This window comes from Polistes dominula, unplaced genomic scaffold, assembly GCF_049000335.1.
Source record: "Polistes dominula isolate Pdom_NZ unplaced genomic scaffold, Pdom_raw_medaka contig_17, whole genome shotgun sequence".
Classification (NCBI taxonomy): domain Eukaryota; kingdom Metazoa; phylum Arthropoda; class Insecta; order Hymenoptera; family Vespidae; genus Polistes; species Polistes dominula.
Genome location: NW_028301049.1, coordinates 3,389,640 through 3,417,625, shown reverse-complemented (window position 1 = coordinate 3,417,625; position 27,986 = coordinate 3,389,640). Strand labels below are relative to the sequence as shown.

General features: G+C 33.0%; 1 protein-coding gene across 2 annotated transcripts; it reads right to left on the bottom strand.

Moving 5' to 3' along the window:
- Nucleotides 1–17: 17 nt before the first annotated feature.
- Nucleotides 18–26,430, bottom strand: LOC107068014 (fibroblast growth factor receptor homolog 1). Of its 2 annotated transcripts, none has more exons than XM_015324006.2 (11): nt 25,355–26,430; nt 14,582–14,776; nt 6,902–7,270; nt 6,347–6,739; nt 6,032–6,213; nt 5,083–5,215; nt 2,603–3,091; nt 2,019–2,523; nt 1,794–1,934; nt 1,583–1,688; nt 18–1,500 (listed from the first exon to the last, which is right to left on the bottom strand). In XM_015324006.2, the coding sequence occupies exons 2-11, from the start codon at nt 14,661–14,663 to the stop codon at nt 1,390–1,392; spliced, it is 2,511 nt and encodes an 836-aa protein (XP_015179492.2). In that variant the 5' UTR covers nt 14,664–14,776; nt 25,355–26,430; the 3' UTR covers nt 18–1,389. The 2 variants fall into 2 exon arrangements, with proteins under 2 accessions (XP_015179492.2, XP_015179490.2); XM_015324004.2 differs by lacking the exon at nt 6,032–6,213 and adding an exon at nt 5,443–5,630 and having other exon boundaries at nt 25,355–26,429.
- Nucleotides 26,431–27,986: the final 1,556 nt, after the last annotated feature.

Sequence of the window (27,986 nt, the reverse complement as noted above, 5' to 3'; positions counted from 1 at the left end):
AGCAAAAAAGGGAAATCTGTGCGATAAAAGATTTCATTTATTGCATATGAAACTCACGTTTACAATGATTAATTCCTTTACACAGAATATACAGTACGCCCTATATCCCTTTAGGTAAATGCTCTCTATAATGTATTACCTTAGGCTAATTCTTGAACAAGTTAGCCATTAAATAAAGGATTCGTTACTATGTACAATGTTGTGAATGAAAAATCGCGGACGTATTCAACTATACAAACTTATTGCGATTTTTAGTTTCAATTATTTTCGATGCATTTCCTTTTTCGGTTTATTCCAAACCAAGCTCACATAAGTGTGTACAAACACATCGATATCAGATAATAAGGGTTTACTAGCCTACGTAAGATGTGTTTTAGAAAAAAAACACACGGTAATGTAAGAGGAATAAATTATATATATATATGTATATAAAAAAAAAGAAACTAAAGTTAATTGTATAATATACTTACACAGTGTCGTGTGCATCAATTATTTTTCTTACATGCACCAAATTGTCTTGTTTTTTTCTCTCTTTTTTTCCCCATAGACTCGACAATGTCGTAATTTCATTCGAAACAAACTTAATTCTTGTTCCTGTTGATCATCCATTTGTGCCGACAAATGTTCATACGTTTGACATCGAGTTTAGGTTTGGGATAAGAGATACAATTCTCTTAACAGATTTATATAACAACTATTATGTTACAAAAAAAGACGTACAAATTACGAAAAAAAAAAAAAAACAATTGACTAGCTATAAACACAATATCATGCACCTAGAGAGTGTCACACAATATTTCTAACATCGTGCAAGATGTTCTGCTCATTATACTCTCCTTTTTCTTCTCACTATTTTTTATTTCTCTTTTTCTCTTTCTCGTTGGACAATCATCGTGAATTTAGGGCGATCGTCGGAAGCCTTTTTTTGTTTTTTTTTTAATTATTATTTTTTTTTTCTGTTTTTAACAAGGCACGCATTCATGGCACGAAACAATAAGACGTAGAAAAATGAATCCATAGGCTCTCGACTCACCCTACGGAAGAAATTTACGATTGTAAACCCTTCTCCTTCCTACCTGTCCACATTCCCACCGTTTCGAGATTGGTTTAAGTCTAGAAAATTTCTTATACACCTTCTCTTTCTTTCTTTCTACTATAGGTAAATACTGATTTGCATTATTTGGCGTGCTTGTGTTGAATATCAGTCGTTTACGCTCTCGCAATGATTGAATTTGCTTTTTCTTTTCTTTTTTTTTTTGGCTTATTCAAAAGGCAAGGATTGAGATAATCCTTGGCCCTGATAAAACGCAGCTTTCATAGCGCGGCTTTCTTTTTTCTTTTTGTAAATATCAGCTTTTCTTTTTTTTTTTTTTTTTTTTACTGAAAGTTTTATAACAGGTACGGAAATTGTTCGCCGGTTTCTTCGTCCTCGGCATCGTCGCTTGATTCCTGACTGGACGGTGGGGTGTCCAATTGGGGTAGACCGAGATCTAAATATTCCTGAAAAATATTTCAACAATATTTTCATTAAAAGTTCGTGTAATTCCTGTGTTGTTAGTTGTTTAATTGATAATTGAATTACCTCGTTAGCAGTTATCGTTAATATCCTATCGAGATCTTCAACCAATTCACCAAATGTTGGTCTCTCCGTTGGTTGATAACTCCAACAGTCTCTCATAAGCATATATCTATGATAATAATTAAATCAAATGAATATCGCGACAATAAAGAGAACAAATTTATGATTAAATCAGTAATAACATATCGGGATCATTGAATATTATGAAACTTACATTTCGATCGAGCAACAAGGTGGCTTTTCCATCCTGTGTCCCGTCCTCAGCAATTGAAAAAGTTTCTCGACCGAGGGTACGGATGGATATGGTGTGCCACCCAGTGTCATTATTTCCCACAACAGAACTCCGTACGACCATCTGAAAAACATCGTTTATTCTAAACGTCGTAGAAGGAATGGTAGGAAGAAGAAAGGAAAGGAAAATAATGTCCGTCAGACTTACACGTCGGACTGAGTGGTGTAGACACGATGAAAAAGAGCCTCCGGTGCCATCCATTTAACAGGCAACCTTCCATCCGTTGTTTTTCTATAGTAATCGTGACAGTGTATATCCCTGGCAAGACCAAAGTCCGCGATCTTGAGGATATATTCGTCGCTAACGAGTACATTTCGTGCTGCCAGGTCTCTATGAATACATCTTCTACTTGCAAGATATTCCATTCCACGTGCCACTTGATAAGCAAACGATACCAAATCCTTTTGGGTTAGAGTCTTGCGTTCCTTTTCTTCCTGACCGATTGTTGATTGGAAAGCAGGGGTTGCGCTAGGTCGATGAATGCGAAGGAAATCTCGAAGATTACCGTTAGGTGCAAATTCGACGATCACGTAAAGTGGTCCGCCTTGTGTACAGGCACCCAATAGGTTTATTATGTTAACGTGTTTGCCTATCATCTTCATCATTTCCATTTCCGATACGAGATCCATCATCTCGGCATCCGTGTGACTCTCTAATCAAAGATTAAAAAAGAAATCAATTACATTGTTAGTACTATTACCACTAATAACAAGACTTACAGGAGTACTTACCCTTTAACATTTTAACAGCAACGACGCTAGGTATACCCGGTCTTCCAGTATTGGTTTGTGCTCTGATGACTTTTCCAAAAGCACCTTCTCCAAGAGTATTATCCAATTTCAATTGTTCCCTAGGAAGTTCCCAAGCGCTATCCAACGGTAATTCGTATTCCGAAATACTACCACCGTTGCTATCATCCGACGTAATTGTCGATTTTTGTTTTTCAATCTTGACAACAGGCATCAAAAGTGGTTCCTGAACGTTCTGTGCATTAACCTGTTTGGTCTTCTCCACGATAACCTTTTTCGTCCATTGGGTGACCACAGCAGCACGTGCAGTTTCAATAGCCAATAGCTTCTTCATCTTCTCGCGTTTCAAACGATGAAATATGTAGATTACGACGATGACTCCAACGGCGAAGAAAACGCACAAGACAGCAGCCAAAACGTTCACCAGGATTTGTGGTCTTGCCGCTAGCGGTACACGGTTCTCCTCCAACGCTAATAACACGTTACACAGTCTTTTAATTTTGCCTCCTTGACTTTCACCTAACATCCTAACAGTTTTGCATATCCTATCATTTTCTTACGAAGATAATATTCTTTCTACCTATGTGTTTTCAATTTATCTTATTTTATTTCTAATTAAAATAACAACGACAAATTGGTAATACCAGTAATTGGTGATTGGTTATTGGTTGGTTTTGTGAAATAAGATGAAAGGTAATGCTGCTGTTTGAGCGTTAAGCATAATACATCTTTATTTGGAGCGAAAAGAAATAGTTACATTGTTAAATACTTGCTCGCGAATATATATCTTAAGTTTGCTTTTCAATCCTTTATCTATATAAGAAGTCTACCTATGTACATACATATAAGGAAACTAAATTAGATCAAAGGTAGTAAGAGTTGGATGTTTTTCTTCCTTGATGGTATTTACGATCCCCCCAGCTCCTTGAAGTTGTTGGTGATTATAGTAATCGTACGGTTGAAGGGTAATCGTTGTGGACAGCGACAATCTTTCTACGGAACCCTCATAGAGAACACGATTTATCAGATTTTCCGCGTAAAGACGTTGCCTTGGATTCATCTTACGTAACTTCGCTATGATAAAGTTCTTGTAAAATTGATACTCCTCATCCACCTCCCCTTTTCTTTCTTCTTTTCTTTTTCTTTCAATGATTTTTCTCGCTCACATGGTTTCAATTTGGTTATTTCCTTTTCGTTCAAATTCTTCATATACTGATCTTCCTGTTTCATTTTTTTCATCGTCTTCTCTTTCATCTGCGATTTGAAGTCCTTGTATTTGTTCGATGCCTTTTCTTTCCTTTCCATCTTCTCTCATACAAAAGAATGATGTCTAGTTAATAATCTTTCACTTAATTAGTTTCATATTGTCCAATTTATTTCGTAAGTATGAGGATTATTTAATTTAGAAAAATGATTTCAACGATTTTTGAAATCGTTGAATTAATGTTGTTGAAATAATTTTACTTACCATCTTCACGTTTAGGGACTTTTCCTCTAAGGTCACATTATATTTTCGCGCACCTCCATCCTGATTTTCATTAACGCCCTCCAACGATTCGCGCGATATTTCTTTATCTGCGATTAAACAGCAGTCGATCAAAATAATACTAACGCCTTTATCCTCGTACGATATTGTTAAGCGTGATTCAAGCTCATATAATACGTTATTTTACACTCAAAAAAAAAAATAAAATAATAAAAATAAAAAAACAGAAACCGAGAGACAGAAATATAGAAAGAGATCAAGAGAAGGAGCATGAAATAAAATAGGAAGAAAAATAAGAGAAAAATGAAACTTCCAAAATCATTATTGCTAGCAAAAATGATAGGTTTTATGCCGAACTGTGCGAGAACATAAAAATATTGGGTTTGGTTCGGTAAATCATTTTTTGTCGAGTTTGGCTAGGGTCCTGAAAGTGCTTTTTTTTTTAAATAAAATTTCAAGACCTCTTTTAGTGAATAGATAGGCTTACCTAAAACATCATTTTTTGAGGTTCTCGCACAATTCCAGTTGAATAAATTATATTTAAAAAAGCAACGTGCGATTTGACGGTTCGTTTTTTTATATATCCGAGTTAATTTGATAATTGGGGGGGGGGGGGTTTGCTTTAATAGAGACGATTATGTCCTCCTTGAAAATGTTCAAGTAATAAAATCATCGCTTCGAAATCCTTTAGAAAAAATTCGTCGTTTGTAAAAGAAAGAAATAAAACTGGAACTTTCGTCATACTCATGAAGGTAATTTGAGAGTGTTTGCTTTTTAAAGAGCATCACTACTGAGAGGACATACGCACATACGACTGTTGACGCGTTAGACACGTAGATATGTAATTACGTGCGCATAAATGGTAAATGGGACACGACGAAGCCGCAAGAGATTTAAAGACTCGTTTAGCTGAAGTGTCTTATAGAGACATTGTTGGCTAACTAACATAAGTGATAAATATCCCCTCGATACTCACTTTCGACGACACGAAGGTAAGCACTGCTGAAGGTTTCCCCTAATGTGTTCTGTGCTATACAAGTGTACCATCCTTCGTCCTTTTCAGTTACGTTGTAAAGCTTCAGTTCTTCTGGATTTTCAACTATCCCAGCCTAGATTAAAAGAAAATAGTTCATTTTGAAGTTCATTTTATTCTTCAAAGTTCAACCCCAATAACATTTAACAATTGATTATCTCATGACAATTATACTACATGCGAGGCTTGTGTTGGAAATAATAGATCTACCGAAAATAATGAGCGTGCATAACGAAGGAGTAAGACAGTTAGTGGGAACATGCAATTTTGGGTTAATTGTTCAAACAACTGCAGCGTGCCCACCTTAACCTCCACCCTGACAGTTTGATTTGTTTTGTTGACTGTATCGAAAGACGTATGGTAACCGTGGTACCATTCAAGATGACGATGGGCAGCCGATAAGACCTCACAAGTCATACTAGCGTTGCTTCCTACGACGACTGTCGTATTTCGTGGGGGTCGTGTCAGGATTGGTCGATGCCTCACGGTCTCTATAGGTTAAAAAATAAGAAATACCCAACCACCTTCTTTTTTAACTTGCTTTTAAGAAACATAAAGAGAGAAGAGGAAAATAGCAAGAGTAATAGCTAGAGAGCGAGAGTTAACAAAAGACCGAGTTCTTGTCCTTAACATCTTTTTATGTGCGCGCGCGTATGCTTTTGTGTAAGTGAAAGGAAAATAAGAAGAGAAAGAAAACCATCACTACCACCACCACGTGTAAGATACAAAAAGAGATATGTGTGAGATAAAAAATGTCTTCTTTTTTCTTTCTTTTTTTTTTTTTTTTTTTTTTTTGATTGATGAGAAAGAAGAATTCGTTAAAAGAAGACACAACCCCAGTACCAGAACCTCCACCAGTGCCTACCGCATCAAAGTAGATGAGCGGTTGTACCTGGAGTAAGGTCCCCTTTGGAGCATCTTCCTGATCGCCAGGATACTCGGCTACTTTGACCCATTGTATGTAAGGTTCAAGGTCCGCCACGATGGGACACCTGAACGTCACGCTACTGTTCACCAATGCTGTCACGTTTTTCGGAAAGTCTTCGTTGATGTACGGCTTGTGCGGGAACCGCTCTATAGGTTAACGATTTTACTGAATACGCGAGTTCATCCAATTTTTTTTCAATCTCTTAGTCGTCCGGCAAATTTTCATCTACCATGCCAATATCGTGTTTAATTTTAAAAAACCTAAATAAATCACTCTTACCTATAATGTCGACCTTGAATGTATGATTAATGCAACCAAGGTGATTGCATACAATGCAAGTATAGTTCCCACTGTCATCAGGTACGAGGTCTTCCAGTCTCAGCGTCCATTTAGTTCTAATAATTGTACCGAGCGATCTCTTGGGTTCTTCGTTGTTCTTTAACCAGGTTATGTTAGGCGTAGGATTACCGACGCTTGGACACTTAAGTCGTACCATATTTCCAGCCGGTTTTACGACTGGCTTGTGCATCTCGTCATTATTGTTGAATGATGGTGGACGATCGGGTAACGTTTTGTTGTGTTCACCGACCATTTCGTTCTCGCCTTTATTGTTGTCCAATTCGGCGTCTGATTTTTCACTGTCCAAGTGCAACGATCGAGTCTCTGGTAGATCTACGAGGATAATTCAAGTCACGATATAAATAAAAATACAAAAAATGAAGTAACTGCATCAAAAGTACACAATTTTTTTTTTATTATCATCCTAAATTCGACAAATGAATTGCTCTACTCAATTAAAGAAGTTACAGTTCAAATATTCTTTCAACTACTTACTTCTAGTTTCGATTTCAAGTTCATTAATTTCATCCCTTGGTCTAAGGGCTTCAAGAACGTTCCCAATTTTTCCATCCTCTTCGCGATAGCCATCGTTTTGTAAGGCTTCATCCACACGCAGTGTCACGTTCCTCCATTCGATCGTTTTATTGTAATCATTATTGTTTTCGATTAGGCAACCATAAGTTCCGGCGTCACGAGAATCGAAGTATTTAAATTTGAGGTTTTGTTTAATCACTCGCGGCCTTACAGATGTATGACGAAGCACCTCGTTTTCCTTGTACCACGTAATTTTTCCTGTGGACTCTGGTAAACACCGTAAAGTCAACTTCTCGCCTCTGGACACGGCGATGTCCGAATTCAAGGGATCTGTAACGCAAAAGGCACTCCCGTTAAAAATAGATTTACTCCGTCGTGCAAATATATATGGACGAGGTAGAGAAAAGAGTAAGGGTGAGGTAAAAGAGGAACAGGAATTTCTGGAAAATATACTACTCTTCGAATTGTACGCGCGTTGCTTAGTTTCTACTTTTATTAGGATAGTGTATAGGTATATCTAAAAGTAATTCGTTTCTCATTTGGAATTTGGAATTTTATTATACCTGTTGTTGTTATTTTCTTTTCAATTTGATATTCTATGATCATTATAACAAAATTCTTGGAAATTACATTATCGTATAAATTCCTCGCAGCACGTTTCTTATTTTTTTTTCCTGATTGCAGCATTGTTGTTACGTGCATAGATTTGCACATGCAAATGCAATTTGAATTCCATGAGTTTAGTCATTATAGAAAAATGCTACTTGCTTACTTTTTCCGTAAACACGATACGACATCTGATACTTTTCCTCCTACCCAATGAATCTTTAGGATGTTAACTTAAACCATACGGTAAATTGTTCGTTTTGTCAAATTCTCACCCCCTTAACCTTAAACGAGTTGTTGTTCTTTTTGTCAGGAGTGTCTCATTCACGAGAAGACGCGAAGGCGGTATCGCCATTTGGAAAATGGCCAAAAGCGAATTGCGATGCCGTTTCTCTATTTTCCTTTGCTCGTTTTCTTTTCACCTTCGTTCAAGTCGACGACGACGACGACGACGACGACGAAGACGACGAAGACGACGAAGACGACGTGCGCGTTGCTTCTTCCATTTCTTCCTTCAACCCCTCTCAACCCTCCCCTTCAAGAAAGTTACGAACGTATGTACGTTTTTATTTATGTGTGTACGTGCGTCTGACTAAATTTAGAAATTTGTCGAGGGCAATGTCGTCCTTCTTTGCCACGACCAATCGTCATAGAATGAATCGAGAAATAGAAAGAGAGGGAGAACACATTTCGTTCGATTTTACAATCAATTCAATATTGCTGTTTTACCTTACTTTATATAATTTATTTTTAAATTTAGAATATGACTTTTGTTTCTGCGTCTAAAGTTTAACATATATAACTATATATATATATATATATATATATTGTCCTGTTAAATTGGAATTATATAACCATTGCAAATACGCATAATATTTTATGTTAGAAAATTGCAATACCAAAAATAGTCTACAATGTCGTTTGGTAAAACAATATTAATTATAAGATGAAAAATGGTTCCTTCTTTCTCTTATTTTTCTTGTTCAATTTATATTGATTTAGCTACAACATTTTGGTCTTTCTTCAAACATCCTTCTATACGCATATTTCCGTACAGAGTACTCGCGGATGTTTGATGATACACTCTCTTCTTGGAAATCGATCGAGTTTATTGTTACTCGTAACGAGATCTCTTCTTGCACTACTTCCTTCCTTCCTTCCTTCCTTCCTTCCTTCCTTCCTTCCTTTCGTTCATTTTCCTTTTTCATTCATTACTTCTTTTTTTTGTCCTTTTCGTTCGGAACGTGCGACGCACGTGTGTCGCACGTGACATTTCAAACTGAACCGGACCGGAACGAAGATCGTCCAGTCATTCCTTCATTCATGATTTGCATTAGAGGTTTTGTATTTTTCGTAGTCTCTTTTCGGACTAATAATAATAACAACTTAAATTAGAAATAATTCGATCCTCATGTTTTGCTTGCAAAATGATATAGTGATATCATATTGACCAGTCTTTCATAAATAATAAATGTTTCTCGTTTTAGGTCGTGAGAGCATGATCTACTACGCAGGTCATTAAATTTGAATTATTATTAGTAATGGTATAGTAAATATAGACAATTTTAGCAAGCATTTTAAAGTATCCTCTAATTTCTCATAAATCAAATCTAATTTTCGTTTATGCTTATAAGGAAGTATTTGATAGACAGACGGAAAGAATGAGATAGATAATGTCTGCAACCGCAATGTTTTTTAGTCCTTTTTTATTTGTTTTTTTTTCTTCTTCTTCTTCTTTTTTTAGCCGGGTCGTAACTGGCTATATAGTATTACTCTACGTATATGGTTGGTTTGTTACAGGGGGCGGGATAAAACTAATGTCGAGGAGGAAGAATTTCTTGTTCTCTCGTATCGATGGGGGGCAAGAAGACGTACGATCTATCTCGGCGAATAGACTCGATTCACGAGAATGACGTCGTTCGGCCATCTGCGTCGAGTGAGCCAAGTGCGCCCGGAATAGCGATAAACGTTTCGAGAGTTTCATGCTCTTGCTCTCTTTCTTTTTTTTTTTCTTTCTTTCTTTCTTTCTCTTTTTTCTTTTTTTTTTTTTTTCTTTCCTTAGTCAAGAACGCCCCCGCTTTTGCATATAAAACAAACTCCAAATTCTTCACCAAAAACAACAACAACAACAACAACAACGACCCTTAGTAGCACAAAATGTTGAAAAATATTGAATACATGTTCAATACACATGTATTTAATATTTTTCAATATTTTGTGCTACTAGGGACAGATACAATAAGACAATAATCAACCGAATTGCAATAAATAATATCAAAATGAGCGCAAAATAGGAACAACAATTAATATCAATAATTTGATAGCAGTAACATAATAACTAAACCGCAATATAACAGAAGGGACGACTATAAACTATGATGATATTTTATTTGCTTTTGTAGATTGGTCAAGTTTGTCTCATTCGAGAAGCCGGAGATATAATAGATCTGAGAAATTGTGCGGTAACACGATTAATGAGACATAAATCAAGAAAGCGAGTGAAAGGAACAGAGAGCGAGATCCGTTATTTATAAGATGTATACTTTTCGATAATTTCGCATTTCTCAGAAAGCTAACTAATTTCGCCTTATTTCTACTTATATTTCTCTTATTTCTATTCTCATCTTGGAATGTTCGGAGTCTTTATCAACGCGTCGTTTAAAAAATAGTAATTGAGAGAAACAGACAGACAGAGAGAGAGAGAGAGAGAGAGAGAGAGAGAGAAGGGAAGAAAGAGTTAATAGAACCGTTGAGTTAATATTGGGTTGGTCAATAAGCAACATCATAATTTTTCATCTAATAATATAATTGGATTGTTTAATATGATATTAAAAATATTTTTCTCTTCAATAACTTGATCGTATAACTTTAATGCTTAGTATAATATATAATTAACACTCTATGACGTCCGGTGATTCCACGTTGATGTCATGCAAAAACTATCGGATAAATGCCGATGGCTACACGTTGGTGGTGTGGAATATTGTAATTATATAACAATTAAAATATTATAATGTTATTATTTATATTATTATATTTTATATATAATATAATTAAATGATATTATTATATATATATAATGTAGAATAGACGTGCGGACGGCATAATGTTAATTTGGGGTTATTGTTGTATCTAGTTTGTTTTATTTTCTTTTCTTATTGAACAAATGTAAGAAGAGATCGGAGAGTCTCGTCGAAATCTCTTTCGTATGGTTCGATCCCTCGTCGGTCAAATCGCGCGGTTCGTTATGTGCCGTCTCTTTCATTGTCCAATTGGTAATATCAACCGCTATTACGCCGTTGAATACATTTAATAGACAAAGAATTGGCAGTGGCTGTCATTCCGTTGCTTTCCTCGATCAAATTGCTTCCATATCTTTTTCTTCAATTATTATTCCCAGTTTCTTTAACATTTCTCCCTCCCATCCCTCAAAATATTCCTGAATTTCTATTCCTATCTTGTAACATTTTCATTAAACAATTTGCGGGCTTTTTCTTGTACAAAACAAACTGCACACACCTGTTTGTAGTTTGGGCTAGGAAGGGTTAGAATTTTCAATGATGTTGATTATTTTGATGGGATAGGGGATGTAGATATCGCAAGTATAAACATTTAGTGTAAAGAAAGCTTTTTGACATCGACGGTTTGCCAATAACGGGCGAGCGTAGTAGTCCCGGTTGTATGTACTACGCGCGGCATTCAATGACCGGGCAATTGGACAATTGAGCTCAATCATAATAATACTTATACGCGCATCGTGTCGGAGTTAGTATATTTCGGCTGCTCGACGGTAAGTATATTTAGCGAAAATATCCTTCGCGAATATCATACTGGATTATTTGGTTTAAAACTAAGTGATCACTGAACGCGAAATAAATTTATACAAATTATTTATTAACACTATACCGTCCACACGTCTAATCTAGATTTTTTTCGTGTAATAATAATAAATAATATATATATATATATATATATATATATATATATATATATATATATATATATATATGTATATATGTATATCGCTGTTGCGCGATAATTTCCGAATGGCACCAACGTGAAGCCATCAGCACTTATCCAAAAGTTTTCGCATGGCACCAATGTGGAGCCACCGAACGTCATAGTGTTAATTATAGAAAGTAAATATAATAATAAATAAAGATAAGATATAAAAGTATCTACTGAAATCCATATAATTCAGTAAAAAATACGATGAAAAGAAGTGCAAAATATTATTGAAAATTGTTGGTCCTATGGTTGTTAAACATTTGAAATCGAACTTTTATGACTTTCGTATGGGTGGACAGTTCGAGGACGAAGGAAGGGAATTAGAAAAAGGAAAGAAGAAGAAAAAGAAGAAGAAGAAGGGTCTAACTGAGTCTCGGAGTAAAGCAGACACAAATCTGTAGGCCAGATGTTCTTCCTACTACTCTCGTCATCTACGCTTTCTTACGATTGTCAGAGACAATGAATTTTTACTTTGGCACTGATTCTTCCTTTTTCTTATCTTTTTATCTTTTACGTTTTTTACTCTTTCTTTACCTATCATTCTTCGTCGTGTTAAACTCGCGTGACAAGACATGACAGAAAGAAAAATACAACAAAAACATCGGTGGCCCGTTCGAAGGCAAAACATCAAACGGTAAATGCAAGTTGGTGTATACAGGGTGTTCCAAAAGAATCTTGTGTGAAACCTTATAGATTTCGCCGATCTCTTTGAAACTTTATTATACTTAATATAATTTTACTTTAATTATTAATTTAAGTAAATATTAACTCCTTAAGAGAGAGAGAGAGAGAGAGAGAGAGAGGAACAATTTTTTGGCTCAACGTAATACAACGTCGCTCGAGTTAACTCGAGCGTGCAACTCTTAAAGGGTTAAAGTAATTACAATTAAATTAAAGTAATTAAACTATATAATAAGTATTTATACTATTATTATTATTATATAAGTATTTATACTATTTTATAGTATTAAAATATTAAGAAAAAGGTCTGACAGGAAGTGATTTGTGAATTTACAATTGGTCAAAGATATTTCTTGACTTCAAAGTAGACAAAAATTCGCGCGCTTGCAATTTATACTTATGCAATCTTAAAGAGAAATAAATTTGAAATAAAATAAAAGTATTAATATTAATAAATAATGATCGTTTTTGTGTTGAGATACCAAGAGTACAAAGTATATTCATTTATGCAATGCAAATAGGTTAGCAGTATCATATCGTTTCAAAATCTGGCGCGATTTACGAACAGTCTGTAAGCTTGGTTTTGCTTGGTCTCTCTCTCTCTCTCTCTCTCTCTCTCTCTCTCTCTCTCTGTGTTTGACTCCCTCCATGATTATAAATTATTGTCGCTGTGAACCGAGGCGACGCAAACGTTCCGGCAAGTCCAGGCAATAATTATACTCACGAGAGGTATAATTATCCGCGCGCTGAGAGCGATTAATTGCTGAGACGTGAAATGTACTATGCGCTGGTGTGCTTGGACAATTTTTTTTTTCTATTTTTTATTTTTCTCTCTCCATCGTTTAAAATATTATCTACTCTTTTGGTTTGTTCTTGTCTTTTTTCTTTTTTTTTTTTTTCAAATTTATTCATTTATTTTGTTTCCCTCGATTTAATAATTCTCTCATAATCATTTTTTTTTTTTCATCCTATTCGTATTTTCTTTTTTTTATCGTGGGGATTATTCTACGAATTTACGTAGGATGAGAAGCGTAATCTAATGATTCGGATCTCTTGCTAAAAGGAATTGATAGAAAACGTCTAATCCTATGAGAAATCTTCTTAGACTACCGGCAAAGTGCATCATTAGACGAATGCATGCCATTATCGCTAATTATATCGTTATGCGTTAGGTTCTCTCGATGATCGAAGAACGACGTGCTTGGAAAATGGCCAATCTACTCGCTAGAACTATACATACATATATATATATATATATATCATATACATGTAGATAGTTATATACTCGGTATGAACGCATAGGAATCTTTTGCAAACGAATACGCGTTCTTAATCCTTTCAAGATTAGTTATATCTATTATGTATTTTCAAACGTAAAGATAATTCTCCGTTAAATCATTACAATCCTTACTGTTTAAACCTCTTTTATTACTCGTTAAGTATTATTTTATTTTTCTTCTCGTATTTGTACTCACGTTTTTTTTTTTTTTTTTATCTTTCCAGTTTCAATTTTACACCTATATTAAGTATACTTGTTAATTATTTTGCTCGATGATTTTGCAATGTTTCCTGAAATTATTTATTTTTTTCGAACGATCTCTCATAGATTCTAAATATACATTTTTAAGATATAAAAACTTGTTCATTGCAATTTTTATCATTTTTCATCATTTCTTCTCATCACCTATCAATGTATTCCAATTTTAACAGTCAATTGTCCTATATAGATTTATTACAAAATTTCATTTGATATTTCTTTCCTTATAGTCATAAGGTAATAATCACTTGTAAGTTATACAAGATATTTTCTATCATTTTTATGATAAGTTATCTGACATTTTTATCTCGTAATCTTTGAAAAAAAAAAGAAAAAATAAAGAAAAAAATCACTTTAAAATCCCCCTTTTTTTCTTGACAAAAATACAACGGTAGGCTGGCTTTCTGTTGTTATAAATTAACGAGTTTTGGGGGGTGGGTGGGGAAATTTGTGTTGGAAAATAAGAGAAGAAGAAATCGGTGGCTTATGCGTTCTCGGACACGATGAGGAAGAAGAAGAACGTTCTAAACTAAGCGTTGTCGTAGTGCTAAACTTAGAAACTTGGGCTACAATGTTCACATATGTATGTATCTAACTATATATGTATGTGTTGGTCGAGGAACTTGAACGATGCGAAAGAGCGATGGCACCTAACGCGATTTTCGAAAGACCGAGTGTAAAAAGATGACGCGAATGTATTTATGCATCTATGCATCTACGTGCTTATACATTTATTTATGTATTTATGTTTATATATATAAGCGTGCATAGGAATGTATGTATGTATATGTCTCTATCTTTCTTTTCACCTAATTGAATCAACCGTCCACGAACGTAGACGATTTCCAAGATCCCAAGAATTCCTAGAATGAAGAAATTTCTCAGTGCCATTTCTTCAAAATTCCGTTCGATTCCGTTTCGTTCCGGTCTCCTCCTCCTCCTCCTCCTCGTCACCTTCTATAAATGATCGATGCTACGAACGAGGCATTTAGTGTGTTATCCACCTGAAACAACATTAATAATACATTTTTAATGATTTGCCATTGGATTGAAAAAAAATGATTTAAAGTACGATTCATGTACTGTCGATGATTTGATTAAAAAAAAAAAGAATTAATGTTGCAAGTGAAATTTGTTTTCTCTATTATTCAAGTAATTATTATTTTTATTGAAAAATATCATGGTAAAATGTGCAGCTGTGTGTAAAACTTTATAAATAGAGTTGTTAATATTTGTTGTTAACGTAAATGAAATTGAACTGTGATTGAAATGACAAAACAGTGACTAAAAATTGAAATGTGTGAATCGACCTTTAAAAGATTTCTCGTCTACTCGGTTAACAGGATTCCGAGTATCCGTAAGTTATACGTGTGCTGTCTTTCTCGGTATCTGGATAAGTTCATAAGACAGTACAAATAAACTTTGACTATATCGTCAGAGAGTGAAAAAATTCTCAAGAGTTAAGGTGTTGGAAACTCGGGCAAGAACTTACATTTCTTCGCATTTTATATGAGTCATGTATTGAACATCCAAACTGGTTTATACATTTTTCTAAATACATTTCTTGCGTTGGACGACAATAAATTCCAAATCGCGCGTCTCTTACGATAATAATTTTTTTTTTTTTTTATCCAAATGATAAATAAAAGATAAGAATAATAAATATTAACACGTTAACGTAACAATTTTTCTATCCTCTTCTTCTTAGGACTTTGTCCTGTTATCCTTAACTAAATAGTTAGTTCTAGGAGATATTATTTTTTTTTTTATCGAGGGTAGGTTTCTACCCTCCCTTTTATCTGGGGGCTTGGGACTGTAACAATTTTTAATAATAAATCATTAAAATTATGACGTACTTTTATTATAATATATATTATATTAAATAATATAATTACATCTATTAATTATTTTAATTATAATATATTATATTAAAATATATATATATATATATTTTTATTATAATATATATTATATAATTATATTTTAAAAATTGTATAGATATGTTTTATTAGATCTAATTTATAATATTTTAATTTAAATAATTGATTCTCGTTATTTGACTAGTAAAAGTATAAAATAAGAAAGAGGATAAGGATGATTAAATTTTTCGAATTATTTACATTGAAATATTTTTTGTATTTCAAAAAAGAAAGAATCGGTTTTAGATGAAAGTGTAAAGGTTGACAACGAACTAAGAACGATGCGAACCCTTTTTAGTAAATTCTAACATCCTTGAGCAACCTATATGCCCTATCGTAGGTTGTAGTAATAAATCGTAAAAGCACGAGCCGTAAAACGAGTTGTGTGGGTCCTGTAAAATAGAACGCGGATAAAAAACACGTGCTCAAATGGGACTGAATTTTGTGTTAAAACGACACGGCAATAATATTCGATCTATCTTTTATTTCTAACGATCAATTCTATTACATTTCAAACAAATTTTCTTTTCTTATCTTTAATGGCTAACCATCGTTAAACATTACAAACTCCCATATATGTATAGGATATAATCCCATATAAATGACAATTTCAAATGTAAATTCGTCTAAATTTCAAGTCGTAAGATTTGGTATCTTTTTAAGCCGCTTACATTTCCAATAAATATATCCGTTTAGATACCCAAAACGAAACGCGATAAGAAATCGAAAGGTACATGCGTGTGTATAGGTGTGCGCGTGTGTGTTCCTTTTAAATTGTGGGGGGGGGGTGGAGCCTGTTCTACGAGCGGACCCCGGGCCACGCATAATCTTGCACTTTAATAATAAACGAATGCACAGCTCGATTATAAAATCATAAATAAATTTCCTTTTAAACAAACAGATTATACATTAGTAATTAACTTTTTTGTTTTGTTTTTTGAGTTTGACAATTATTGTAGGAATAATAAAATTTTTCTTTGGTTTATAGTTTGTCCCAAGAAAACATTTTGTTTCGTGAATGGTGTTGGACATACCTGTTTGAAATGATTTAAAATTGCGCACGTATATATACTGTAGGAAGATGAATTAGTATGTCCATGGTAGTTCGTTCGTTCTTCTTTCTCTTTTACGAAAGTCATTTAAGTCTAGACATCTTGAATAGATTCTGAAGCATTCTCTTTCTCTCATAGTATTTATTTATACCCCCGTGTATTTGCAGTACTTTCTCGATGTATTTGCTTTACACTTGAATATCGTGTGGTTCAATAGAAAAGGTATCGATGATAAAAATATCCTTAAATAGTATACACATCATTTTTCCTTTTTCTGTTTTTTTTTTTTCCTTTAGATAGAATTTGATCGAGTACTATACGATTTATGAATAAAATGTATTCAAGTATTTGTATCGGTTAGATGCACAATTATGATATTCAAGTTCAGTCGTTTATAATTTTTGTTAGATGAGAATATATTTTTCTTCTAAGTTAATCAAACATTTGTTCGAGTAAATAATTCAAGTTAATGTGAATTTAAAGAGTATGAAAATATTGGGATAATAAATATTGGATGAAATTAATAAATGGTGGTGCAATTGATGCACCAATGCAACACCGTTCGTTTGTACAAAACATCTTTTAATATATATCACAATAAAATATGAAATAATTGATGAGAATTGTTGAGTAGGTTAATTGTAATCAGTAAGAACTAATTTGTTGCAACTAATAATATAATATATAATAAAATGTTTGTTCACATTTTCTCTCGTCCCGGATATATGAAGTAAATAAAATGAAATAAAGAAAAAAAAAAAAATGAAGAAAAAAATAAAGAAAAAAAGATATCGTGTCGCGATAAGGAAGCATAGTCGCGACGTTCGCGCCACACGATCTTCATCCGATGATGTTCGTGCGATACCTACTCAAGGAAAAGGCCCGTGCCATGCATAATTATACGTTTAGGGAACGTGCGACGCTTTACGAGTTGACTCGAGCGCCGGTGAAAGGGCAAGAAGAAGATGGCACGCGTCTCGAATAACTTATTTACGTATCACGCTTCTAATTTATTCGATCGAGTCAAGTTTCTATGACGATCTTTATCCACTTAACAGTTTTTCGTAATCATTCTCACCAACGGAAAAAAAATAAAAAAAGGAAAAACACACACACACACAGGATATTTTGGGTAATCGTCGCAACATTATTTTTTCAACGTTGTTTATTAACACTATGACGTCCGATGACTCCACGTTGATGCTATTATTATAATACTATAATATTAATATATTATTATTTATTATAATTTTACTATATACTAATTATTATAATATGAAATTACTATAATATAATATACTAAATATAATACTAATATACTAATATATTATATACTATATATTAATACTAATATATATTAGTATTAATATTATATAGTTATATAGTAATATAATATATAGTATTTATATTATATTAGTTATATATAGTATTATATTATATAGTAGTATAATATTATAATTAATATTATATTAGTATTAATATATATATATATTATATTAATAGTAATTATATATATAAATTAATATAATAATTATAAAGTAATATATATATAAATAGCGATGCAACACGGAAAAACGTAGATTAGACGTGCTGCCATTAAAGTGTTAAGATATTTTGAAGAAATTCATGGTTTTTTCAATGGGAAATTTTTTATTCACAAACATTGCACCAAGGAATTTCTTACAAAATACATAAATGCACCATATGCACCACATGTTAGATCCTTGTTTTTTTTTTTTTTTTTTTTTTAATGTCTACGAAGAGATACCTAACTCTAAAAGAATAGATGTAATAAAGCACAGTACGATATAATATAACGCCGGTGTGATTCCTTTGGGGGAAAGAAAAAGAAAATACAAGAAGGTCTCTATATGTATAAGTGTATACAGAAGTATAATACGTATATGCAACACTGTATATTCGTGTTGTTGTTTGACTTTCTTTTCCCAGGGCACGACCGAGACTTTTTTTTGAAATTCAAAAGGCATGTGAACGTTTCGTTATCTGCGTCAATGATTTTCTCCCTGGTGGTTTCTTTCATTAGTGGTCATCGAAGCGAATAAACTCGTGCGATGTTTCAAGAAAGAAACTTTCACAATTTCCCGATACCCGATATTTCTTCTTCGTCATTCTATGAAAAACAATATCTACCGTGTTAGTTTATATCAAATTCCTTCAAACATCTTTCCCATCGATATTTCATTCGTGTAAATAATTATTTCTAATTATTGATAATATACGAAGAAGAGTTTATAGGAGAGTTGTTAAAAAAGATGCGTCAGAGTATTATAAATAGAATTCAAAATTCAAATGTCTTGTCGACGAAGTTATTTGTACTTGTCAGTCTACGAGAGGGATGCTCCTTGATGCAATAATTTCTCAAATGGATTTGATATTTTTAAATGTATAATATTATTCATTAATCGTAAGAAAAAGTTTTAGCTGATTGAATGATCAAAAAAAAAAAACAAAAACAAATGTACAATGTTACATTAAAAATCTAAATCTACATCAACCTTCTGAGTAACCCAATACACTGAGACTTAAAAAAAAAAAAATTAGAAAGAGAGAAAGAGTAAGACAGATAGAACGGTGACAGTAACAGCAGCAACCAAAGTAGGAACACCAGCAGCATCAGCAGCAGCAGCAGCAGCAGCAGCAGATGTTTGCTCGATGGTTGCACGGTAGGAGCAAGAAGGGACCAGGTCACAAAGGCTCAAACGCGTGAGCTTCCCTGAAACGAAGCCCTTGGCGGCGCCTTAACAGAGGACGAATGTATTTCGAAAGGCGAACATGAGCGGACGTGGATAAAGAAAAAAAAAAAACCAAAATTCTCTTCTTTCCGTAACGTTAACTTGCTCTTCCCGCCAACCGTAATTCCCATGGCTCTTATAAGTTATACAGGGTGTTCAACTCTATCCTAGATATTTTCAACTATATTGGGAAATGAAAAAAGATCATTTATATGGCTTTGCTATCGCAATATTACCTTTTCAAACACTTCTAATTTTAGTTTTTAATTGGAATCATACTTACAAGTTTTTTCCTTCCTTTGTAGAAAAATTGATTATGAAATTGTAACATGATCATATAATTAAAAGACAATGTTAATATTGTTCTATCAAAATGTATAGAATCTTCGTACTTTATGAACAATTCATTATACAAATCTGATATGAACATCTACATGTACAGGGTTTATATGTATGTACGTATGTATACCCACATATGTTTTAAGAGTATGACAAAAAAAAAAACAAGAAGACATTTCTTTTATAAAGATGACGAATAGAATACACTGACCGCGTTATATTCGAGTAAGCAATAATAATGTGTATATATATATACACACGTGGAAGGAGGGACTATGTCATTAAGTTGACACGTGTTCGTGAAAGGTGCGACTAATCGCGTAGGTACAGTTATTTATGCGCTCTTCGACACGTTGGTGGCTTTTCTTTCCCTCTCTCTCTCTCTCACACACACACATACATACAGATATAGATACAGGCAAATGCAGTTCCTGCTTTTTAAACAGTAATAAATATCATTTGAAAAGAAAAGCAGTGCACGAACTCTGTCGTGATCGTGGAAAGTCAATGAGAAGAGAGATTGAAATAGGAATATCAGGAGTATAGTAGAATGGTCCCACATGGGGACACACAACAAGCATAAGTTCGAAGATCGAGTCGTAGTATTATGCCGTTACTTGGTGGCTGTTTCTAAGACGGAAGCACAATGAACGCGATTCACGAACCTCCTTCTTCGTCTTCGTCGTCTTCGTAGTGTAGAATTGCTGCTGCTGCTGCTGCTGCTGCTGCTCTCTCATTTAACTCGTGGCGTGAGAAAACACGATGAGAAACTTACTACGAGCGTACAATTCGAAAAGAGAAGCTTATATTATATTACCTCCTATCCCGGTCTCTCGGAGTACACAAAGTCTGTCATTGAATGAGAAAGAAAGAAAGAAAGAAAGAGCTTTCTTAAAAGTACCTCCTTCAAAGGTCTACTATACTCATCTCTTCTTCTTCTTCTTCTTCTTCTTCTTCTTCTTCTTTTTCTGTTTCTTTTCAATTCGTTTGATTCAACTCTAGACGATTGGAAGGTAAGATCATTTTCAAATTGTTTCATTATACTTATAATTACATTTATAATAATATAATTGTAATTATTATAATTATATTTTAATTATGCGCTCTATTGGATATCTTTGCATATCTTTAATTATAATATTTTATATATATATATTTTATATATATTAATATATATATTTATAATATATATTATATAATAAAAATTTAAAATATAATTATATAATATATATTATAATAAAAATATAATAATATATTATATATATTAATTATATAATTATTAATTATATATATATATATAATATATTATATAAATTAAAATATAATATATTATATATTATTATATATATGTATTATATTAATATATAATGTATTATATATATTATATATATTAATTATATATTATTAATATATATATTATATTATATTATTTTATATATATATATAATTAATAATTATATAATTAATATATATAATATATTATTATAATTTTTATTATAATATATATTATATAATTATATTTTAAAAATTGTATAGATATGTTTTATTAGATCTAATTTATAATATTTTAATTTAGATAGGTGATTCTCGTTATTTGACTCGTAAAAGTTATTTCTTTTTTGAATTATGATAGAACACGTTCGAATGTTCAAAATGATTTCTATCAATTAAATGCATTTTTTATTACGTCTAATAATTCATTAATTTTTGAATAATAAAAGACGCAAAGTTTGATGTTAAGACAAGATTTTGTTTTTAATTGACACAACGGAAAGTGCAACGAACTGTTATCTCGCGTTTCTTTCATTCGTATAATTTAAATGAAATAAAATATATATATGCCGTTTTGATATGAAATTATAACAATCACGTGATCAAAATAAAACCATAAAGAAATGAAACTTCTTTACGTGATTTAGTTAGTTATGACAAGATTATAACATGCATTAAATCGTTCCGGCATGGTAACAATATAAATTAGTGATCCCGTAGGCGATAAGCTAGAGAATGTAAAGAAAGGTTTCTCGCGTGCTGCATGAAACGAACCCAAAGTATAAAAATAAAAAAAATAAAAAAAAAAGGAAAAAAAAAGGAAAAGATAAAGATAAAGATAAAGATGATCGCGAGTCACGGATTGCACGATCAACCGACGATCAGGATTTACCAACTTAAGGTATCACGAAACCAATCTAAATGATATTGGCTTTTCATTTTTTTATATAAAATACCAATTTTTTTTCTCTAGATCCTCTTGTTTAATTATAAATCATTTTATTTCCTTAATTAAATATCAATGTGAATTTGAAATGTAAAAAAAAATAAAATATAACTTTTCAAAAATCAACCATACGAACGGTCACGGATATAAATTATTGTAGCATATGCGTAAAGCTTATCGGCAAATACAAATTATTACAAAACGTATGAAATTTTTCTATCCTATCTTTTCTCATTTCTTTTTTCTTCTACACCCACCCCCACCTCCCCCCTTCCCACCTCCCTAAATCCCTCCCTCCTAAGATAAGACCATATTTATGAAGTCATAATTTCACGCATAATAAATACAATTTTGAAATTCATTAAGAAAATGTTACACAGTTACACATATACGAAATAAAAAAAAAAGAAAAATAAAAAGAAAAAAAGAAAAAGGGAGAGTACACTTCTTAATAAGATTTGACTTCCGAGTTGACGAAGGCCAGAAGTAAAAGAAACTATAGAGAAAGAGGGGGGGGGGGTGTCCGAAGAAGGATGAGAGAGTAAAGGGTACAGGGGTAGAGGGTTTAGAGAGGAGTTGGAGAAACGTCCATTATTCTATTCCGGCGAAGTGAGCCCGGCAATCTGGGCTTATAAAATAAACCACTCTATCCGCCTCGGTGCTTGTGCCTCCTCGGTGCGATCTGTCAAATAAATCGTTCCATGTTTCTTACAAGCTTACTTAGGACTTTACCTCCGTGAGTAGTACTCTCTCTCTCTCTCTCTCTCTCTCTCATCTTTTTCATTTATCCCACTCCCAATCCGTTTCCCCGGATCCTCCTCCTCCTCCTCCTCATCCCTTTTACAGTCATCTCGACAAGAGGATTAAGAGGAGCTACGTAGAAGAAACAGCGTGAAAACTTATTTTCATACAACGCGCCACTGTTTCTTTTAACGTTGGAGACAAACAACGACAGAATATCTTACACGAGTAAGAAACTTAGTGAGAGAGAGAAAGAGAGAGAGATAGATAGATAGAAAATAGTTAACGATTTATTTAATTTTTTAATTACAAGATATCAAATTAATTATACAAGTAGACACCTGGATGTGGTAATTGAAATGAAAATTTGATCGAACGAAGATGAATATTATAAGGGAAACCAGTTTGAATGACATGAAACAACGTAGTCATACGCTGTTAATTAACGACGAGTATTACACGTTTAGCCGTACACCGCTAATTATTGGATATTCTTTAAATCGTTAATTGCAACGCCAAGTTTTATTATTATACTTATAATATCTGTATATTGAAGTTGTTTATTTTTTTATTTATTCATTTATTTCTGTTTTTTTTTTTTTCAATATGTAGATTATTATCTATATATTATAGTTTATCAAATTAATCTCGGTAATAATATAAGAATATAAAAATATTTTCACATTCGTTTAAGGAGAAAACGACGACACTAAAAATGCAAGAGAGAGAGAGAAAAAAACTTAATTTCATTTCATTTTATTTCATTTATTTATTTATTTTTATTTGTATTAATTAATATACCCCGTGTTTTCGTTCAATTCATTTCATATTGTCGAACATTAATATCGAAAAAAAAAATAAAATAAATAAATGCAAAAAACATCGTACATGACAGCACCCTGTTTTTACCAAGCACGAATTTGGATTAAGAAACTGGGCCTTCCTTCCTTCCTTCCTTCCTTCCTTCGAGAATCTACTCTTGTATGAGCAACATGAGAGAAAGAGAGTGAGAGAGAGAAGGGGAAGAAGAGATTAAGTAAAGCCGCGATAATAAATTATATACTCCGTTCCCTTTCTACGTTCCACCGTGTGTCAGCTTTTAAATGGACCGATAGGCATTCAACCGATAGGGATCAACGCTAATTTCGAACACAGTATACCTACGGGTGCATCATGTTCAGAAAAGATGAATTTGGAGGTGGGGGGGCTTGGAGGAGGAGGAGGAGAAGGAGGAGTTGGAGGACCATCGAGAAGAGGGGAAATACAGAATGAGAAAAATGTAAAAACGTTTTGGAGAACGAAATGATGACAGGGGTTAATAAAGCACAAACCCAAAAACTTATGAATATAACAAAATCAAGATTTATGTATCCTTCAGTTCATTTATTTCACCTTAAAATTATTATATATAATATATTATTTATTATATGATATTAGAAGGAAGATTAATCCAAATCTTTGGTTATTGGTCAAATGAAAGAATTTACAATGTTTTTACTAATTTGATTATTATTATATATATATATTATTTTATATTTTATAGTGTATACTATATTGTACTATACTGCTATAGTGTACTATTTTAAAATTTTTTAAATATTTCCAAATCTTTGGATATTGGTAAAATGAAAGAATTTACAATATTTTTACTAATTTGATTATTATTATATATATATTATATTATTTTATATTTTATAGTGTATACTATACTGTACTATACTGTACTATACTGTACTATACTGTACTATTTTAAGCATAATATATTAATTTGACGTATAAATGGTTATTATATTAATATTTTCTAAATGAAATTGATAAACAAAAAAACAAAAATAGGAAAATGTTAATATAAAATAGAAATAAATAAAGTGATGATTTCAAAGTTAATAGCATGACGTTATAAAGAGTAAGAGAAGAGAAGAAACATTTATAAAATGAATAGCAAGAACGTAAAAGATAAATAAAGATGAAGAAACGAGCTGAGTGAGTGAGTGAGAAAAGAAAGAAATAAAGAAAGAGAAAGATAGAGAAAGAATGAAAAAGGAGACTCTCGATCTATAGATCGAAAGATTTCGATCTATAGATCCTTCGATCGACGTATAATTCAATTGAAATTCAACGTGCATAATACTGTTCGTGGTATACATTTAAAGAACGTTATGTAGAACGTTAGATGGTTGGCATCGAAGAACAATTGATTTCTCTTTTTCTTTCTCTCTTTCTCTCTCTCTCTCTCTTTTTCTATATATTTAATTGTTTTTTCTTATTCTTTCTATCCTATGTTAAAAAATGTTAAATAAAATATAGGAGCGGTTCGCAAAGCCAATTAATGTCTCGCTCCTGTACAAACCCACGCGCTATTTCTCGTTTCATCTTCTTCTTCGCGTGGTACGATATGATAGTAAGTATTTATGAACTCATCAACATTCAAAAAACTTGAAGATATATGTGTGTACTGCTAATCAACACGGTCAAAATTCATTTAGAAAATATTTCTATATATATATATATATATACGAATCAAAGAATTGAGAAAAAAAAAAATAGAAAAAGTACTCACGATGATGTGTGCGTATCCTCCCTTTCGAGTTTGTTCCTCCTCTTATTTGATTTTTTAACGTTTCTCCACCTTCACCACGTCCAACTTCTTTTCCTCTTGTTCCTTTTTTTTTTTTTCTTTTTTTTTTCTTGTTCGCTTAATTTTCTTTGTAACCGAGAGAAAAAGAGATATCTAGCCTTCTGTTTCTTCTCTCGTAACGAGAAGGCACGTTCGCACGCGTATTCTGTTTTTTCTCAAAACTCTCAAGAACGCTCTCGACAAATTTTCAAGAGACTAAGAAAGACACCAGCACCATCATCACCACCATCTACCACCACCACCACCACTAGCAGCAGCGTGCTTTTCAAATTCAATTTCGAATTGTCTATTAATTCAAACGTAGTCAAAGGGGTGTTTTATTTTGTATTATTTTTCTATGAAATTCTTTTAACAGAACTCGTTTATTAAGAAAATTTCGTTCGAAAGGAAGCTGATTCACTGAACGTGCATTTTCTTATGTTGTTTCAGGCTTAACTCTCGTACCGTCGTTATAAATCCTTCTTCCCTCTTCCCATTATCCCTTCTCTTCCTCCTCTTCTTCTTCTTCCTCTTCTTCTTCTTCTTCTTCTTCTTCTTATTATTATTATTCGTAATATAATTCCTCGACCATAACTCGATCAATTCCACGATTAAATAATATTAATTAATAATGATCACACACATATACACGAGAATAAGTAATTGCTGCACACGACAGATTGCAAGAGAGAGAGAGAGAGAGAAGATGATATTGTGTTGTTTGCAATTGGATGTGTGTATTGTCAGTTTGTAGTTAAGAATATTATCGTTGTTTTGTTTATATCCTCCCACTGGTAAATGTATTTGTTGTTTTATTCGTTCCCAAAGTGGACACTGGAGAAGTCGAGGAGAACGCGAGGAGAGAGAAACCGACACGAGATAGAAACGACACGAGAGAGAAACGGCACGAGAGAGATACGGCACGAGCAACTAACTCGGATGCGCGAGGAAAGCTCGGGGCGAAGTGCCAGACTCGTCGTAGTCGTCGTCGAGCTGTCGCTCTCGAAATAACTGCTGCTCCTCCATCCCTCTGCCCCTCTACTGTCCCCTCTACCAGACGCTATCCCTGCCCTCCGGCTACCACCACCAATACCAACACCACCACCACCACCACCACCACCACCACCATGACCATCATCATCATCATCATCATCTTCATCAACCACCTTCGTTTCGTTTGACCAACCACCACTACCACCCTTCTTCTTCTTCTTTACCTTTCAACAAAATTCAGGTGCTTCGCACTTCTTTTTTCCGTTTACATTCAATTTCTTACAAATATTTAACACGGTGAAAGTAAACAAACTAGGAGGTAAGGAAAATATATTTTTATATATATTTTTTTTTGTTATCTGTATAAATACACGAAAAAAAAATTGGATATACGGTTATCTAGACTAGATTATTTATCAACACGAAAAAGATACACGTGGACTTTCGACTTTTCAATGTTACAAACATTTTACCCTAAGCTTTGTCAGGTAAAGAATTTCTCTCTCTTTTCTTCTTTTTCCTATTTCTAAGGTCGTTTCTCGATTTTTCTACCATCTCCATCTTCCCTTTCCTTTCCTTCCCTTCCTACCTCTCATCCCCTCTTCATCATCTTCTTCTTCTTCTTCTTTTTCTTCTTCTTCACCATCCCTCTTTTTCCGTTTTTTCGAAGGGCTCGCACTCTCACGTGTTTCAAATATGCTCGAGACATGTGTCCTCTGCAACGAGCACCTTTTCCTTTTTTTTTTTTTTTTTACATCATTTTTTTTCTCAAACTCCCCATCTTTTTATTACGCTGATTTTGGAATACACGAAGACACCAATGAAAACAAAACACGTGATGATAATCATTTTCTGCAATTTGCAAATCCATCGATATGGGTCAAGGAGACGTTTGAATTACGTTGACAAATATTTATTATCATATGTAAATAATAATTTTGATTTGAATACACTATAGAAGGATGTAATTTAATCTAATTTAATAAACGTATTGCATAAGTGTGTGTTCGTTTTGATAATATGTGATCATAACTGCATTTGAAAATGAATGATTAATATCTTTCAGTCTCTCTCTTTCTCTCTCTCTCTCTTTCTCTCTCTCTCTCTCTTGGACTTTTCATCGAGAGATCACTTCCGGTTATCGCGAATCCTCTATAAGATCGTGCCGGAAGAAAGAGAGTAACCGGATACGCCAGGAAACATAAATCACCTTAACCGAGAAAGTCGAGCAAACTAATTGTAAGCCGAGGTGTGGTCAATTCGTCGAGTGACTTTACGGATTTTACTTTTTTCCTTTTTACTTCTTTCTTTTTTTCTTTTCCCTCCTACCCCTGATAAAAAAGAAAATCTTTTCTGTTATTCTCATTTCTTTTTCCTTTTTTTTCCTTTTTTTTTTTTTTCTAAGAATTTTGGTTTTCTCATAAAATTCCTGTCAACTAATCGGGGATCGGTTTCGACAATTTTAGAGAAACATTTTACATTTCTTTTCTTTCTCATATTCTATAATTTAAAAATTAACAAATAAAACTTTGAAACAATCCTGTAAAATGTTTGAAGATTAATCCTAGTAAATTCTGGTAAA

Excerpts from the sequence above, each read along its gene's own strand:
- LOC107068014 (XM_015324004.2), bottom strand. The coding sequence starts at position 14,663 with ATGGCACTGAGAAATTTCTTCATTCTAGGAATTCTTGGGATCTTGGAA. Across the intron at positions 1,935-2,018 it reads TACACCACTCAGTCCGACGT|ATGGTCGTACGGAGTTCTGT; the intron begins GTAAGTCTGACG and ends GATGTTTTTCAG. Across the intron at positions 1,501-1,582 it reads TAACGATAACTGCTAACGAG|GAATATTTAGATCTCGGTCT; the intron begins GTAATTCAATTA and ends AATATTTTTCAG.